This window comes from Coregonus lavaretus, assembly GCF_964263955.1.
Source record: "Coregonus lavaretus genome assembly, contig: HAP1_SCAFFOLD_4311, whole genome shotgun sequence".
Taxonomy (NCBI): Eukaryota; Metazoa; Chordata; class Actinopteri; order Salmoniformes; family Salmonidae; genus Coregonus; species Coregonus lavaretus.
Window position 1 is genome coordinate 1 of NW_028159682.1, and position 19,182 is coordinate 19,182.

Here is a 19,182-nt window from a genome sequence, read left to right on the forward strand (position 1 = left end):
GTCTGTGTAACAGCCCGGCCTCTTTCATGAGAATGATGTTAAGTATATTTGGGGACCTACATTTCTCAAATCTCCTTTGTTACCTAGATTACTTTTTGGTCTTTGCACCCACCGAGGAACTGGCTCTGCAGCGACTTGAAGTTGTGTTTAGCCGTCTAAGTGCCAACAATCTCAAACTAGCACCAAAGAAATGCCACTTCCTACGAAGAACAGTGAAATTCCTCTGACATATCATTAAAGAGGACGGTGTGTCAGTGGACGCTGAGAAAGTGGAGGCCAATGCCAAGATGAGCCAAGCTCAGCTGATGGAGGCAGACGGGTGTACTCCCTCTGTTCGGAGGCTGAAATCTTTCTTGGGTATGGTATTATATTACCAGCACTTCATTCCTGATTGTTCCTCCATAGCCAAGCCTTTGTATGCACGCACTGGGGGTCAAAAGAGAAGAGGAAGAGATGGGAGGAAGAAGGGCAACAGTGGGATTTTCCGGAAGCTGACACTATCAGATTGGACTGAGGAGTGTGTCATTGCATTCCAGAAGCTGAAGGATGCTCTTCTGAATTGTGTCGTGCTGGCTCACCCTGATTTTGAGAGGCCGTTCATTCTCTTCACTGACGCTTCTTTGGATGGTCTCTTGGCTGTGCTTTGTCAAGTGCCTGAAGGTGAAGATAAAGCAAGGCCTATAGTATTCACGAGCAAGATGCAATGAGCCGCGACCCCTTCGCAGTGACTGCCACGCGGAGACTGATGAGGGAGTCCTACCTAGCACTTCTGTCTGAGGCTGTTGGGACGCCAAATGATGATGTCCAAGATGCCTTACGGTGGGCTTCTTATCCCCAAGAGATAACCTCCTTGACCACTGCTGAAGTGAAAGCTATATGTTAGCTCCATATCGACTGGGAATGTTCAACGGAGATGCAAGCATTCCAGCTTGGTTCCAACATCCAACAGCTGCTTTCTCCTGGTATTGACACTTTGCCTGAACTCTCGCATGAGGAACTTCGAGGTCTCCAGGTTCCAAAAGTCAAGAACCACGGCATATCACCCTATGGGGAATGGAGAGACTGAACGCTTCAACAGGACTTTAGGCAGCATGCTCAGGAGTCTACCCCTGAAAACCAAGGAACATTGGCCTGAACAAATCCAGTCATTGACATTCGCCTATAATGCCACAGTTTACGAGACCACGGGCTATGCTCCATTCTTTCTCATGTTTGGTAGGGTCCCTCGGCTACCACTGGATGTGATATTCCACAATGTCTTGGACGACTCCAGTGTTGTGGATTGCAACATGTATGTCGAGACGCTGATCACTGGGCTGAAGGAAGCTATGAGTGTTGCCCAAAGGCACACTGACAAGCAACAGAGACGACAAGGTCGGGAGTACGACAAGCGGGTTAAAGGCATCAGTTTGTCCATGGGGGATCGTGTCCTCATCGCCAACAAGGATGAAAGGGACCGTCGCAAGTTGGCTGACAAGTGGAATCCCGAGATTTTCACAGTGACTTCAGTCAATCCACAAACTCACACATACAGAATCCAAGGCCGCGATGGCAGAGAGAAGGTGGTTCCCAGAAATCTACTGCTGCAGGTTAACTTCCTGCCATTTGAAATTGATGATTCAGAGTACTTCAATGACAGTGATGCTGCAGGACCTTCGATCAATGTAGAGGCAGGAGAGGCCACGCATTCCGGTGATGGACTGGATAGGGAAGACATGGAGGACTCTGGGGAGGAAAGTGCATCTTTGATGGCGGAGGATTCAAGCGATTACTCCGAGCTGTGGACATCGGATGCAAAGACAGAACCAGAAGAACCTCGCCTGCCTGAGGAAAATGACCTGGGAAGCACTTCTGAGATCCTGGAGCTGATTCCTTCAAACCCTCCTCTGATCAATGATCTAAGGCCAGAACCACTGTTAGTCACCATGGCCCCTAGCCCAGTGGTGGGTCGCACAAGGGCGGGGAGGGTAGTTAAACCTGTCAAGAGACTAATTGAGTCAATCCCCCAGAAGGAGCAAGTTGAACATAGTACAGAGATATAGTACAGAATGACAGTTTCTTTTACGGCTAAGAAAGTAGATTTAGTGTAAGAGGCACTATGCATCTAGGGGCAGTTGAAGGTCTGACCAACTTTCACTTGCCCTGAACCCTATGGGTAGCTTTGAGCTGAATTCAGAATTATGCCTTGAGCTTGGTAGATTATTTTGTTTCGTTTTACAAGGTTGGTGAAATTCAGGAGTGGTGAATGTAACCGTTGTTAAAGTACTTTGTGAATTTCACCATGTTCATATATTAATATAGCATGTTGATTTGTTATTGTGCATGCCTGCATCCTGGGAATAGGAGAGTGTGTACTTACGTTTTGCCCTGTGTGCTCGTGCTCAAATAATTTTGATGCACTATGAGAGAAAGAGGCGACAATGGGCAGAACCTATTTGTGCTCTACAAATGTTTTGTATTTTCTTTTGGATGCAGAGAGAATTCTGATTAATTAAAACAGCCTGATCTCCAAAGTCCACATCTATAGTCCCAATCAATCACACACAACGCAGAGATACAGCCGTGCAGTACAGTGCCGGTTACACAGACACTCCTGGTATTGGATATGACTGAAAAAGAATGCCTCACAGACATTCATACCTGAACCGCACCTTTCTTTGCCAAGGTAGGGTACATGATCAGTGAATATATTTAATGTACAGGCTACAATGTGGGGATCTCATGCTTGGTAATAACTACATGTATATAGGACATGCATCCTTGGCACAATAAAGTTAGATTATATTCTACTCAATCCATAAACTTCATTAATGCCATTCAGACTGTTTTGAAGTTGATACAACAGGCTATGATAGCTGAGGTTTATAGCTAGGTTCTGAACTAATATTTATACCAAACGTTTTACACATATCGGCTACATAGCTAGCAACACATACATAGGCATACAGGTATTTTTATCGTCCACTGCACAATAAGAAAGAAAATGGTTAGCTAGCTACGTTACTTCAACTGCATTGCATGGGAAATATCAGCAAGGCAAGCTTACAAAATTGTCCATTCAATTTGCAGTAAATGCTAGCTGGATTCTTTACATCCACTGTTTCACAAGACTACAGCCTGGTTTGCTGGTTTTCTCAGGAGTCCCTAAAACATTAAACAACACGAATTACAATTTCATACTCATGTCACAACAGCATAAAGCTAGTTAGTTAGCTGGCTAATGTTAGCTAGTCAACTAGCTTGCTAACTAGCGATTTTCGTAAATTAACTTTATGACAAAAAAATATGCATAATCGTTTGTCTCTACATTAACTAACATATTCCTCTAAACTGTACATTTACTAACATATTCCTCTAAACTGTACATTTTTTGCATGAGTTATGACGTTATAATTACTTACATTTGCTTCAATCCTAGTATTTTTGTCAGCCATCTTTGCTGGAGAAAGTCTCCAGCGATGGGTCGCATAGCGTCAAATTCGTCATGGGAACCACTCATATGATTGGTCATGCTGAACTTTTTCACCGCCTCCCACACCACGTTCACCGCCCAACGGTCCTCCGTCCTCTCCGCTTCTCAACGCTTTTCTTCCATTATGGGAAGCGGTGTTACACCACGCGGCACTGCGTACTAGTGTACACGGGAATGAGTGAATGGTGGGGAGTGGGAGGGCCAGGTTGAGAGTGCTGCAAGCAGAAGCAGCTGAGTCACGGAGACAAGAGCAGCACGCGCGCCCCTCCTGACAACGTTTTACCAGTTGTAAGTAGGCTATTTAGATTGGTCATTATGGAGAGACCCTTTTCCCATAAAATATTAACGCGCTATAACTGATATAACGGCGACAAAGCATTGGAAAAGGACTTTAGGCACAGTAGAGGTCTGCGTAGCCAAGCGCTAAAATAGAACTTGGTTCTATTTGTGACGCTCCACTCGCTGCAAGTCCCGCCTCTCCCATCTCCTCACTGGTTTTTAGGAGCATATACCCACATAGGTGATCGAAAGTTGAACGGAGGTCCACACTCCACTCTAGTTGGTGGTGGTAATGCACCTTAAAGTTGGTTGCCAACCGCCATATAAAGTCCAAATAAGAAGAAGAAGCCTGAAGGAGGAGAGAACTAGAAACTCACTTGGTTTACACTTTTATCTGTGGATTAATTGTCTGAGTAGAGGACCTTGTGCATTTCAGGTAAAATTACAACCCAATGTTTATATCCCAGGACAAATTAGCTACAACAGCAAGCTAGCTAGCTAAATTGCCATACATGTTTAATGGTTTTCGACCTGTCCCGAAGTTCAGAGTTATAATAATATAATATGCCATTTAGCAGACGCTTTTATCCAAAGCGACTTACAGTCATGCGTGCATAATTTTTTTTGTGTATGGGTGGTCCCGGGGATCGAACCCACTACCTTGGCGTTACAAGCGCCGTGCTCTATCAGTTGAGCTACAGAGGACCATTCGTTTTGATATTTCAACCTGTGTGTCCTGATCACGTCTGGTGTGGGTGGACAAAATCAACATGTGCGCGATGGCGCACGCAGACGCACATGCGGTCTGGTCAGCATGTCATGCTCAGTTCTAGGGTCTGGTGCACTGCGCGAGTGGACATTTGAAATGGAAGTTATAGAACTCCCTCGCATGCTTCTGTTATGGGAAAAAGTCCACAATGAAAATGACATTAAATGTGGAGAATGATAGGCTACATTTGCATCTGTTGGCCATCAAGGAGGCTATTAATTTCTATGCCATTGTAGCCTACTGTAGCCCTACCATTTGATACGTTAAATGTGTTGAAATTACGATATCACTAGAGTCATTGCAAATCAATTTGTGCCACTTGTGTAGCCTACCTGGAGCTGCCAAACGGATGTAATAAATAGCCTATAACTACGTTTGTTGTTGTAGCCTTGTTATTATGCAATTATTAATGGCAATGTTTAGTTAATTAAATGGGAAGTTATCAATTGTGATCATGGTCACAGCTCTATTGCAAATGTATCATTCTCCACATTTAATGTCAGTTTCATTGTGAACTTTTCCCTGAAATTAGATGTTGGCCTATCAGGGGCTATAGGCTACCTGCATCTAACTCAGCAAACCATGGCAAAGTTGAATTGCAATTATAAACCTAGATTTTAGTCAGTAGCCTATGCCTATTGAAATAACAAGTCAATCTCGCAAATAGGCCATTTTATAACGGTTTGTAGTCTTAACATCTGGCACATAATAACAGCACAATTGCCAGAAAATAGCCTAACATTCGTTTTTTGAAGTTCATCCAAGTGTGTCTTGCACAGAGATTTAGAGATCCTTTGTCCAACTTTCATCACTCAAACTCTCCTGTCGGATTTATCTATAGTTATGCACATGCCCAAACGGGATTTATTTAAGCAATAAGGCCCGACGGGGTGTGGTATATGGCCAATATACCACGGCTAAGGGCTGTTCTTATGCACGACGCAAGGCGGAGAGCCTGGATACAGCCCTTAGCCGTGGAATATTTGCCATATACCACAAACCCCTGAGGTCCCTTATTGCTATTATAAACTGGTTACCAACTTAATTAGAGCAGTAAATTATAAACCCGGGTGGTTTGAGCCCTGAATGCTGATTGGTTGAAAGCCATGGTATATCAGACTGTGTACCACAGGAATGACAAAATATTACTATTTACTATTCTAATTACGTTGTTAACCAGTTTATAATAGGATTAAGGCAGCTCAGGAGTTTGTGGTATATGGCCAAAATACAACAGTTAAGGGCTATGTACTAAGAACAGCCCTTAGCTGTGGTATATTGGCCATATACCACACCTCCTCTGCCTTATTGCTTAATCATAGCAGTCAAAACAAGTTAAATCGACATCCATTGATGGAAAATGATCTGGAGAGTTTAATAAGGGTGATTTATCTTTTCTCTTGCAACATATTCTTAAACTACTGTAGTGTAGTAGTGGCTCCCCTTTGAGTTGCATGTGTCATCTCACAGTCAAGAACAGGGAAGGCTTCAATTCGATTGTTTGTTAGTAGGCCTAAGAGGCAGATGTATGCAGCAGAACAAACTCCAACCACAGTTAATGACTAGTTTCAACACCATAGCTAACTAGCTGATTTACATAATCTACATTCACTATGATAGCTAAAATGTAATGTAAATTATAGCTGATAGCCCACCCCTCTTTGCCCTCTCTTTGAGCAGTAATCTATAACTTGCTTACAGTGGGAAATAAAGCAGAAAATAAAGCCCTATGCTAAACAAATATATGTTGAAAATTGGCTACAGGAGCGTTAGATAATTAGCTATGAATGTAAGAAATGTACATTGCCACTATAATATATTTGGAATTTGAATTATTTTGTTGTTGATGTCTTTAGAAAACCTTACATACCTCTGCAATGAGTCTTTGTTTAACAACTCTAAATCACACTTAATTCATAATTCATAGTTATATATTTCATAAGTTATATTAATTATTAATATATTTCTACCAAGATTAGTGAAAATCAAAACAGTCCGGTTTATTAAACTGTTCTGTTCTTGTTTGATTTTAAATGGTAAAACATTGTATCAAGAATGAAGAAAGAGATCAGCCATACAAAGGGTTAATATGGTTCCAGAGCACATACTGTATATAGCAGCACTGGGTGGGGAGGAGCATGTCAACTAAAGTTGATAGATTTATTGGACTGTATGTTGCGCACATGAGCAAACTCTCTCAAACTCTTTAGAAATTGGTCTTTCTTTTTTTGATACTACCGTTTTAACTACAGACGAAATCAGAGAACGCGCCCACACTCTCACACACACACAGACAGGTGAGATGAGATTTACAAGTACCGATCATTTTTAATGTGTTAATTCTACTTCCTGATTTTTTTTTATCTACAGTACCTATGTTTATCTCACTTTGGTAATTTAGCAAGTTTATACCGAATTTATCACAACTTTAATCAAGCTGATGACACTAAAACTATCGAGAGCTGACTCCTTCCAGGAAATGATTTACAGTTTGACTTTCTCTGTCTAGATATGGCTTCCTCCAGCAGTCTCCTGTCTGAAGAGCAGTTCCTGTGCTCTATCTGTCTGGATGTGTTCACTGAGCCAGTCTCCACTTCATGCGGACACAACTTCTGCATTGCCTGTGTCACAAAGTACTGGGATACCAATGACCTGTGTCAGTGTCCACTGTGTAAGGAGACATTCTACACACGACCTGAGCTTCGTGTCAACACAACGTTCAGAGAGGTTGTAGATCATTTTAAAAGGATGACAGACAGAGGTAAAGATGATTGCCCTACCAATCCCGGAAAAGTGACCTGTGATGTCTGCACTGGGACGAAGCTCAAGGCCCTGAAGTCCTGCCTGGTGTGTCTGGCCTCTTACTGTGAGACTCACCTGGAGCCTCATCAGATAGCCCCACCCTTAAAGAGACACAAACTGATTGACCCCGTGGAGAACCTGGAAGACAGGATCTGTAAGAAACATGACAGACTCCTGGAGCTGTTCTGTAGGACTGACCAGACGTGTGTGTGTCAGTTCTGCACTGAGGCAGACCACAAGACTCATGACACTGTCCCTATAGAGGAAGAGTGTGGAGAGAGGAAGGCTCAGCTGGGGAAAACGGAGGCAGAATTGCAGCAGATTATCCAGGAGCGACTGCAGAAGCTAAAGGAGATCAAACACTCAGTAGAGCTCAGCAAGAGAGATGCAAAGAGAGAGATAGCAGACAGCATGCAGGTATTCACTGCTCTGGTGCGATCCATTGAGAAAAGGCAGGTTGAGCTCATTGAGGTGATTGAGGAGAAGCAGAAAGCAGCAGAGAGGCAGGCTGAAGGGCTCATTAAAGAGCTGGAGCATGAAATCACTGAGCTGTAGAGGAGAAGCACTGAGCTGGAGCAGCTCTCACACACCAAGGACCACCTCAAAATTCTCCAGAGCTTCACATCCCTAGTGTGCACCCCTCCATCCACCAAGGACTGGTCTGAGATCAGCGTTCACAGTGATCTGTGTGTAGGGACTGTGAGGAGAGCTGTGTCTCAGCTGGAGGAAACGCTGAATAAAGAGATGGAGAAGCTGCTGCCTGAAGTCAAACTGAAGAGGATTCAGCAGTATGCAGTGGATGTTACTCTGGACCCTGATACAGCACATCCCGATCTCATCCTGTCTGAGGATGGGAAACAAGTGAGATGTGGAGACACACCACAGAATCTTCCTGACAATCCAAAAAGGTTTGATCGTTTTGCCATTGTCCTTGGAAAGGATTGCTTCTCCTCAGGGAGATTTTACTATGAGGTGATTGTTAAGGGGAAGACTAAGTGGACTTTAGGAGTGGCCAGAGAGTCCATAGTCAGGAAGGGGAATATCTCACTGAGTCCTGAAGATGGACTCTGGACTGTGTTCCTAAGGGATGTGAATGTGTACAAAGCCGGGACCTACCCCCATTTCGTCCTCTCCCTGAGCGAGAAGCCCCAGCAGGTGGGGGTGTTTGTGGACTATGAGGAGGGTGAGGTCTCTTTTTATGATGTGGAGACCTGGTCTCATATCTACTCTTTCACTGGCTGCACCTTTACTGAGAAATTATATCCATTATTCAGCCCCTGTAATAATGCTGGTGGTAAAAACCTAGCCCCTCTCATCATTTCTCCTGTCAACCACACAGACTGATTAAACGATGGAGAGGAAACGGTTTTCCACAACAAGTCATTTACAATTTATATCTACAAATCATTGCATGTATAAATATATTTATACATATATTTAGTCAGGTTGACATGTCATATGATTAGAATGTCCATGGATGTCCTCTGAAATTGTGTCATCAAATGAAAATGGAAACTGTGTACATCTTAATATAAATAATAAATGCTTGCATTTGCTGAAAATTAACATTATCAACTGGAATGACCTTAAATAATAAGTAATTGAAAATAAATGATGTTGCTCTTTAATTATTAATATATTTGACCTCTAATGCTGAACTGCCCTTGAGCAAGGCAGTTAACCCCCAACACCAACTGCTCCCCGGACACTGATGAAGTGGATGTCGATTAAGACAGTCACCCGCATCTCTCTGATTCATCATGAAGTGCTTTGAGAGGCTAGTTAAGGATCATATCACCTCTACCTTACCTGACACCCTAGACCCACTTCAATTTGCATACCGCCCCAATAGATCCACAGACGATGCAATCACCATCGCACTGCACACTGCCCTATCCCATCTGGACAAGAGGAATACCTATGTAAGAATGCTGTTCATTGACTATAGCTCAGCCTTCAACACCATAGTACCCTCCAAGCTCATCATTAAACCCGGGGCCCCTGGGTCTGAACCCCGCCCTGTGCAACAGGGGCCCCACAAGTGTGCATGCTCAGCCCCTCCTGTACTCCCTTTTCACCCACGACTGCGTGACCACGCACTCCTCCAACTCAATCATCAAGTTTGCAGACAACACAACAGTAGTAGGCCTGATTACCAACAATGACGAGACAGCCTACAGGGAGGAGGTGAGGGCCCTGGCGGAGTGGTGCCAGGAAAATAACCTCTCCCTCAACATCAACAAACGAAGTAGCTGATTGTGGACTTCAGGAAACAGCAGAGGGAGCACGCCCCTATACACATCAACGGGACCGCAGTGGAGAAGGTGAAAAGCTTCAAGTTCCTCAGCGTACACATCACTGACAATCTGAAATGGTCCACCCACACAGACAGTGTGGTGAAGATGGCGCAACAGCGCCTCTTCAACCTTAGGAGGCAGAAGAAATTTGGCTTGGCCCCTAAGATCCTCACAAACCTTTACAGATGCACAATTGAGAGCATCCTGTCGGGCTGTATCACCGCCTGGTATGGCAACAGCACCGCCCGCAACCGCAGGGCTCTCCAGAGGGTGGTGTGATCTGCACAACGCATCACTGGGGGCAAACTACCTGCCCTCCAGGACACCTACAGCACCCGATGTCACAGGAAGGCCAAAAAGATAATCAAGGACAACTACCACCCGAGCCACTGCCTGTTCACCCAGCTATCATCCAGAAGGCGAGGTCAGTACAGGTGCATCAAAGCTGGGACCGAGAGACTGAAAAACAGCTTATATCTCAAGGCCATCAGACTGTTAAACAGCCATCACTAGCACAGAGAGGCTTCTGCCTACATACAGACTTGAAAATCACTGGCCACTTTAATAAATGGAACACTAGTCACTTTAATAATGCCACTTTAATAATGTTTACATATCTTGCATTACCCATCTCATATGTATATACTGTATTCTATACCATCTATTGCATCTTAGCCTATGCCACTTTGATAATGACATTGCTCATCCATATATTTATATATTCTTATTCCATTCCTTTACTTAGATTTTTGTGTATTAGGTTTTTGTTGTGGAACTGTTAGATATTACTTGCTAGATATTGCTGCACTGTCAGAACTAGAAGCACAAGCATTTCGCTACACTCGCAATAACATGTGTATGTGACCAATACATTTGATTTCATTTGATTTCATTTTGACTACAGCTCCGGCCACGGTCATCTGCTGGCAGGCCAAGATGAACTGACTGATCCAGATGTATTTATTTTCATTTAACCAGGAAAAGCCTATTGAGGCAAAGAGTCTCTTTTACAAGGGAGACTTGGCCAAAAAGGCAGCAGCTAACATTACAACATTTTAAACATACAATTAGTACAACAATACGATCTGGCCTATAGGAAACATTTACACTCCTTCTGAACAGAGTTTTTTTTACCAGAGTTTTAAACTCACTGAGAGGAACAGATGAAGCCCACAGTATGGTACCATTACATGTACTGACACGGTACTCCACCATCCCTGTCTCCTCACTCTGCACTGGGCTGTCTAGAGGGGTTTACACACAGTCAAGGTTAGGGGTCAATCTCCTACTGGGGTCCTATTGGATAGGACATAATAGCCAGGGCTAAGGGCCGATCACACCTGAATTGTAATAATTTTGTGACTTGAAAAGCTCCTGGTAGAAAAAGTATTGAAACATTTTCAATTAGTCAAATGCAAATCTAAATACTTATAGCAAGGTGGCGCCATTTTACACAAGAAAAAAGACTTCAGCCCAAATTAGTTTGATATGGACCCTCTCTTATTCAATCTTATCTGGTTTATCAGACTCTGACACAATAACATCCACACACAGCCAAAAGACACAGGAAAATAGTGGGCAGACAAAAATGTGCTAAAACGTGATTTTTTTGTATTTAAGGATGCTCTTTGTTGTTGATGATGATGCAGACCATGAAGGGAGTCGGTTGAAACAAACCGTTTCTTTGACTCTGTGCCGGAACTGCCACCCACAGCTCTAGACAGACCCAAGAATCCAAATAAGAGTGGCTGGTTGAGTCGTGTCTGTGGCAAAGCAGGGGAAGAGCATGTCCATCACGAACTTGAAGACGAACAGAAGCAGTTGGCCACGGTGAACAGGTAGACGATTAGCAGGGGCAGCACCCACACCGTGTAGTCCCCCTACAGAGACTACACACAGACAGGGTTAGTGGTCGCTCTACAGGGCTCCCTATTGGAACACACAGCTAAGGTTAGGGGTCAATCTTCTCATTCTTTACTGGTGCTCTATTGGGGCACACCACATAATAGTCAGGGTTAGGGGCCAATACCACCTGAATTTAATTCATGGATCATGATTTTGTGACTGGAAAGCTCCTGGTAGAATTTAATAGACTGGAGTTAAATGGAAATCCTGATAGTTACAATGCAGCAAGGTGGCGCCATTTTGCAACAAAAACAATACTTAAGCTCAGATGAGTTTGGTATGGACTCTCTTTTTCAATGTTTTCTGGTTTATCACACTAAAACACAACAACATCCATGCATAGCCAAAAGGCAGGCAGGGAGAAATAGTGGGTAGACCAAAATTCAACAAAAATGCTTTGTATTTGAGGTTGTTCTGTTGTTGTTGATGATGGATAACATGAAGAGAGTGGGTCGATTTCAGAGATAATTCGTTTCTTTGACTGTGACCGAGCTGCCACACAGCACCAGACTGACCCAAGAATCCAAATAAGAGTGGGGCTTGAGTCATGCCACTCTAGCCATACGCTTTCAGGTCCAAAATGCCACATGAGTGTGTTAAGCATAACTAGCAGGATGAAATGCACCAAACAGTCCATATGTACGGTATCCAATTTTTTTGGCATAAAATCTAACATTGATAAGAATCTGAAAAATTAGTATTCTCGCCACAACGGTCTATTTAGATGTAAATATCTTATTGAACGGGGAAAACAAAGACATCGACAAAAGACAAGTTTCCGTTTCATAATGGGACAATAATGTCATACTCGATTATATTCTGAGCTGTGGGTCTGAGGAAGAGAAGCATAGCAAGTTAGGACATCCAGAAGTGCATGAGGCTAGGGTATGAATTAATGGTATGCTGGTTATCTGAGGATAGGGAGATGAATATAGATTAATATGGTATACAGTATATTTATTCAGTGCTAGTTATCAAATGAAGATATGAGTATGTAGGAATGGTGGATCAGGTGATTTCTGTTTCTGTTATAGACCAAACAGTCTGAGAACATGTTCTGGGGCTATAAGTGTTGTAAAAGGAGTAAAACAAGCTCATATTTTGACAAAACATTTCTTTTTGCTGTTGTAATTACATTGGTAACCAGTTTATAATAGCAATAAGGCACCTCAGGGGTTTGTGGTATATGGCCATATTCCACACCCCCTCGTGCCTTATTGCTTAGTTATTATATTACATAGAAACATTTGATCAATAGGAATTGCGTGTCGTCTGTCCCGGCTTCTCTGTCCCGGTCTGCGCTGCTGGTAGGCCCGGCGGCGCTACAGGGGCAAAACCGGGCATGGTCATACATATACGTTTTGTTATGTTTATGGTGAAACAAAACTGGGGATGCGCAAATTTTATCTGAGTGGACCCTAGCCTTTTGGGGGCCCACCCACCTCGCTGGCCAAACATTTTAGTGGCCCCCCTCTTGACGGCGGAGAGAGAAAAAAATTAGTTCAGAGTTAATTATTAATTATTAATTTAATTTCCTGCAATTCTCTCTGTGCCATGGGGCGCAGAGAAAATGTTATAATTTTATAACTAATTTCATGCAATTCTACTCATTTTGCCATAGGTCGGAGATACAGTTTTACAGCACATTTTCTGCAATTGTACAAATTTTGCCATAGGATGGAGAGAAATGTTTGCAGTTTTAAAGCTAATTTCATGCAATTCTACACATTTTGCCATGACTTGTGCCATGTTAATATGATATTTAAGTGAGAGTGACTAACAACATCAACGGGGGCCCCCTGGAGGTCGATAATTTGACCATGATTACTGCAAGTTTAGATGGCTATCTAGACTAATTTACCAATCTAGAATTTTTTTGCTAACATTGGCAAATTCAGTGACTGTCAGTTTTTTGCCTTCCCGTAACACCGGGCCTGGATGAACTAAACAACCAGTAACCATCACATAATGTGACACACCTTTACAGTTGAGAACCGCTTTCTGTTTTAGCTATTATAATAAAATGTTTGTGCAAACTCAAGTGCATCACGTCAATTTTATTGGCCTATTATGAATGTGACTGACTATTTGCTGCACTGAAACATCCACGTTGTAAACTGGAGACAATAAGGTCAGTACTTTTTAACAGGTCTCAATGGGATAAGAACCCAAATATTATTTTACAGTTTGTAAATCAAAGTTAATTGTTCTCACATGCCTACAGATACCTGTATACTATATATGTACCGTACCAGTCAAAAGTTTGGACACACCTACTCATTCAAGGGTTTTTCTTAATTTTTACTATTTTCTACATTGTAGAATAATAGTGAAGACATCAAAACTATGAAATAACACATATGGAATCATGTAGTAACCAAAAAAGTGTTCAACAAATCAAAATATATTTTATATTTGAGATTCTTCAAAAAGCCACTCTTTGCCTTGATGACAGCTTTGCACACTCTTGGCATTCTCTCAACCAGCTTCACCTGGAATGCTTTTCCAACAGTCTTGAAGGAGTTCCCACATATGCTGAGCACTTGTTGGATGCTTTTCCTTCACTCTGCCGTCTGACTCATCCCAAACCATCTCAATTGGGTTGAGGTTGGGGGATTGTGGAGTCCAGGTCATCTGATGCAGCACTCCATCACTCTCCTTCTTGGTAAAATAGCCCTTACACAGCCTGGAGGTGTGTTGGGTCATTATCCTGTTGAAAAACTAATGATAGTCCCACTAACCCCAAACCAGATGGGATGGCATATCGCTGCAGAATGCTGTTGTAGCCATGCTGGTTAAGTGTGCCTTGAATTCTAAATAAATCACAGACAGTGTTACCAGCAAAGCACCCCCACACCATAACACTTCCTCCTCCATGCTTTACGGTGGGAACTACACATACGGAGATCATCCGTTCATCCACACCGCGTCTCACAAAGACACGGCAGTTGGAACCAAAAATCTCCAATTTGGACTCCAGTCCAAAGGACACATTTCTAATGTCTAATGCCCATTGCTCGTGTTTCTTGGCCCAAGCAGGTCTCTTCTTATTAATGGTGTCCTTTAGTTTTGGTTTCTTTGCAGCAAAATTGACCACGAAAGCCTGATTCACACAGTCCCCTCTGAACAGTTGATGTTGAGATGTGTCTGTGACTTGAACTCTGTGAAGCATTTATTTGGGCTGCAATTTCTGAGGCTGGTAACTCTAATGAACTTATCCTCTGCAGCAGAGGTAACACTGGGTCTTCCATTCCTGTGGCGGTCCTCATGAGAGCCAGTTTCATCATAGCGCTTGATGTTTTTTTTGACTGCACTTGAAGAAACTTTCAAAGTTCTTTACATTTTCCGTATTGACTGACCTTCATGTCTTAAAGTAATGATGGACTGTCGTTTCTCTTTGCTTATTTGAGCTGTTCTTGCCATAATATGGACTTGGTCTTTTACCAAATAGGGCTATCTTCTGTATACCCCCCTACCTTGTCACAACACAACTGATTGGCTCAAACACAATAAGATGGTAAGAAATTCCACAAATTAACTTTTAAGAAGGCACACCTACTAGGTGACTACCTCAGGAAGCTGGTTGAGAGAAAGCCAAGAGTGTGCAAAGCTGTCATCAAGGCAAAGGGTGGCTATTTGAAGAATCTCAAATATAAAATATATTTTGATTTGTTTAACACTTTTTTGGTTACTACATTATTATTATGATGTGTTATTTCATAGTTTTGATGTCTACACTATTATTCTACAATGTAAAAATGAAGAAAAACCCTTGAATGAGTAGGTGTATCCAAACCTTTGACTGGTAGTGTATATGTTTTATTGTAACATACATCAGATGGGTGCAGTGAAATGTGTTGTTTACAGGGTCAGCCATAGTAGTACAGCGTCCCTGGAGCAATCAAGGGCACATCAACAGATTTTTCACCTTGTCAGCTCGGGTATTCAAACCAGCGACCTTATCAGTTACTGGCCCAACGCTCTAACTGCTAGGCTACCTGCCACCTGCTACTATGTTATGAAAATGTTGATGTGCTGAATGAGATTTATCTGAGGCCCCGTACAAACTCAAGTTAATGTACAACGCATTTGGCACAGGCACAACGGTTGTGGAAAAAAAAACAGCACAAAAATGATTACACAAAAGTTGTGCAGACACTCTCTGCTGTATCACTAAAAACAGGGACGCAACTTTCACTGGGGACAGGAGGGACATGTCCCCCCCCACATTCTGAAATTGAATTTTTACCAGTTTTATCATTGGAATGTGATACAACACGAGGCAGCAGTGTGCTTTAGGACCAAGCAGACGCCTCCGAGCGGTCGGGTAGGCTGTTTGGAGTGTTTATCCGACTGGATAAAAATTATTATTATAATTTTGTCCCCCCCACTTCTAAAACCAAAGTTGCGCCCCTGACTTAAAATGTATCACAAACATTGTGTCAAATGTGTTTTATATTAGCTGTACAACCTGAGTGTGTACATGGTCTCAGATATACAGCATCTTATTCAGCAGATTCTGAATACAGCAGGTATCCCTGACCTGCACTGTATCACACTCTGTCTGAATAAATTATATCTTCTGTGTTTCTGCAGACTGTCTGACTCTTTACTCTCCAGTCAGAGATGGTTTGGACAGCTGACCTCCTCTCTCCAATCAGCAGACTCACCTCTGAGAAAGCTGGACCTGAGCAATATGAAGCTGTTTACCGATAATCCTCATGATTGTCATCTGATGATGAGGAGGAGCATGAGGAGGAAAATGATAATGGCGATTGTATTGAAGATAGGGGTGATGTTGTTGATGATGCCAAAGTCAGACTGAGGGTTCTCTTAACTGCATTGAAAGGTCCACTCTGTAAACTACAGACACAGGTCAGTATTAGTTTTCCCAACAAAAAAAAACATGTTCTGACACATTGGGTGTTTCTCAATATGCTTACTACCGTGCTCCACACTCATTTTCCGATTGTATTCACCGACCACATTCTCTTGAGTACATTATTGTGAGAACGAGTGTGGAGAATGCATAAAACAATACATTTGAGAAGCACTGTACTATATTACCTCACGCTTCACCCCCCTCCCCCCTTCCCGTTCACTGGACCGTCTTCCAGCCAGGTCAATGGTAACAATAGATGAAACAAGATATACACAAAGCAAACGTTTTACTTCATAATTATCAGCTAGAGATCGTAATAATGTAGCTAACCAGATAGTTTAACAGGTAAAAATGACCTAAAACTAATATTATGCAAGATACAGTTGAAGTCGGAAGTTTACATACATTTAGTATCATTAAAACTTGTTTTTCATTAAAACTTGTTTTTCATTAAAGTCATTAAAACTTGTTTTTCAACCACTCCACAAATTTCTTGTTAACAAACTATAGTTTTGGCAAGTCGGTTAGGACATCTACTTTGTGCATGACACAAGTAATTTTTCCAACAATTGTTTACAGACAGATTATTTCACTTATAATTCACTGTATCACAATTCCAGTGGGTCAAAAATGTACATACACTAAGTTGACTGTGCCTTTTAAACAGCTTGGAAAATTCCAGAAAATGATGTCATGGCTTTAGAAGCTTCTGATAGGCTAATTGACATAATTTGAGTCAATTGGAGGTGTACCTGTGGATGTATTTCAAGGCCTACCTTCAAACTCAGTGCCTCTTTGCTTGACATCATGGGAAAATCAAAAGAAATCAGCCAAGACCTCAGAAAAATAAATGTAGACCTCCACAAGTCTGGTTCATCCTTGGGAGCAATTTCCAAATGCCTGAAGGTATCACGTTCATCTGTACAAACAATAGTATGCAAGTATAAACACCATGGGACCACGCAGCTGTCATACCGCTCTGTCATACGGTCATACTGTCATACGCAGCTGTCATACTGTCTCCTTTGGTGCGAAAAGTGCAAATCAATCCCAGAACAACAGCAAAGGACCTTGTGAAGATGCTGGAGGAAACAGGTACAAAAGTATCTATATCCATAGTTAAACGAGTCCTATATCGACATAACCTGAAAGGCCGCTCAGCAAGGAAGAAGCCACTGCTCCAAAACCGGCATAAAAAAACGAGACTACGGTTTGCAACTGCACATGGGGACAAAGATCGTACTTTTTGGAGAAATGTCCTATGATCTGATGAAACAAAAATAGAACTGTTTGGCCATAATGACCATTGTTATGTTTGGAGGAAAAGGGGGTGGGTTGCAAGCCGAAGAACACCATCCCAACGTGAAGCACGGGGGTGGCAGCATCATGCTGTGGGGGTGCTTTTCTGCAGGAGGGACTGGTGCACTTCATAAAATAGGAAGGAAAATTATGTGGATATATTGAAGCAACATCTCAACACATCAGTCAGGAAGTTAAAGCTTGGTTGCAAATGGGTCTTCCAAATGGACAATGACCCCAAGCATGCTTCCAAAGTTATGGAAAAATGGCTTAAGGACAACAATGTCAAGGTATTGGAGTGGCCATCACAAAGCCCTGACCTCAATCCTATAGAAAAATTTGTGGGCAGAACTGAAAAAGCATGTGCGAGCTAGGAAGCCTACAAACCTGACTCAGTTACACCAGCTCTGTCAGGACGAATGGGCCAAAATTCACCCAACTTATTGTGAGAAGCTTCTGGAAGGCTACCTGAACGTTTGACCCAAGTTAAACAATTTAAAGGCAATGCTACCATATACTAATTGAGTGTATGTAAACTTCTGACCCACTGGGAATGCGATAAAATAAATAAAAGCTTAAATAAATCTGAGTTTAAATGTATTTGGCTAAGGTGTATGTAAACTTCCGACTTCAACTGTAGATGTCAATTATTTGTGGGTAGCTAGCTAACAATTATTTGTGGCTATCTGGCTAGCTAACAGTACTAGTATCTAGCCAGTTAGCCCTATTGACTTATTATGGGCATGTTATCTATGGTAAATAGGCAGGTAAATATGCCAAGATTAATTAATTTATTAAAGTATCAAGATCAAATATTGTAGTCAGGCAACATATGAGATGTGAATAGGCAACATTTCATTCCAAAGTGTATTTTCTCTCGCTTCAGTTCAAATAATGTCCGCCACTGATTTAAAGAAATGTTGCATCATTTTTTACGTGGTTGCGTCATATTTCTTTGCATACTTTCTGTTGAAGCTTGCACCGATGCATGCTTCAAAATATGTACAAACGGAGTACCCATTCGAGAAGTGCCCTCCGTGCTCCGTTTCGCATACTTTGATTTGGACTCATACTCGGACCCTCCCGTGCTCCAATTTGCATTCTCGGAGCACGGTAGTATGCATTTTGAGAAACACACATTGTTATTATTTTCTATTTCAATTATTTTACTGGGCAGTGGGCACTCATAAGCTTACAGATACATACAGTGGGGGAAAAAAGTATTTAGTCAGCCACCAATTGTGCAAGTTCTCCCACTTAAAAAGATGAGAGAGGCCTGTAATTTTCATCATAGGTACACGTCAACTATGACAAACAAAATGAGAATTTTTTTCTCCAGAAAATCACATTGTAGGATTTTTAATGAATTTATTTGCAAATTATGGTGGAAAATAAGTATTTGGTCAATAACAGAAGTTTCTCAATACTTTGTTATATACCCTTTGTTGGCAATGACACAGGTCAAACGTTTTCTGTA

General features: G+C 42.2%; 1 protein-coding gene across 1 annotated transcript; it reads left to right on the forward strand.

The window, feature by feature from the left end:
- Positions 1-4,098: 4,098 nt before the first annotated feature.
- Positions 4,099-8,920, forward strand: LOC311122560 (E3 ubiquitin-protein ligase TRIM47-like). The gene is made up of 2 exons (XM_084196905.1): positions 4,099-4,187; positions 7,030-8,920. Exon 2 carries the CDS (start codon positions 7,032-7,034, stop codon positions 7,875-7,877), a length of 846 nt encoding a protein of 281 aa, XP_084053031.1. The 5' UTR covers positions 4,099-4,187; positions 7,030-7,031; the 3' UTR covers positions 7,878-8,920.
- The last annotated feature ends 10,262 nt before the right edge of the window (positions 8,921-19,182 follow it).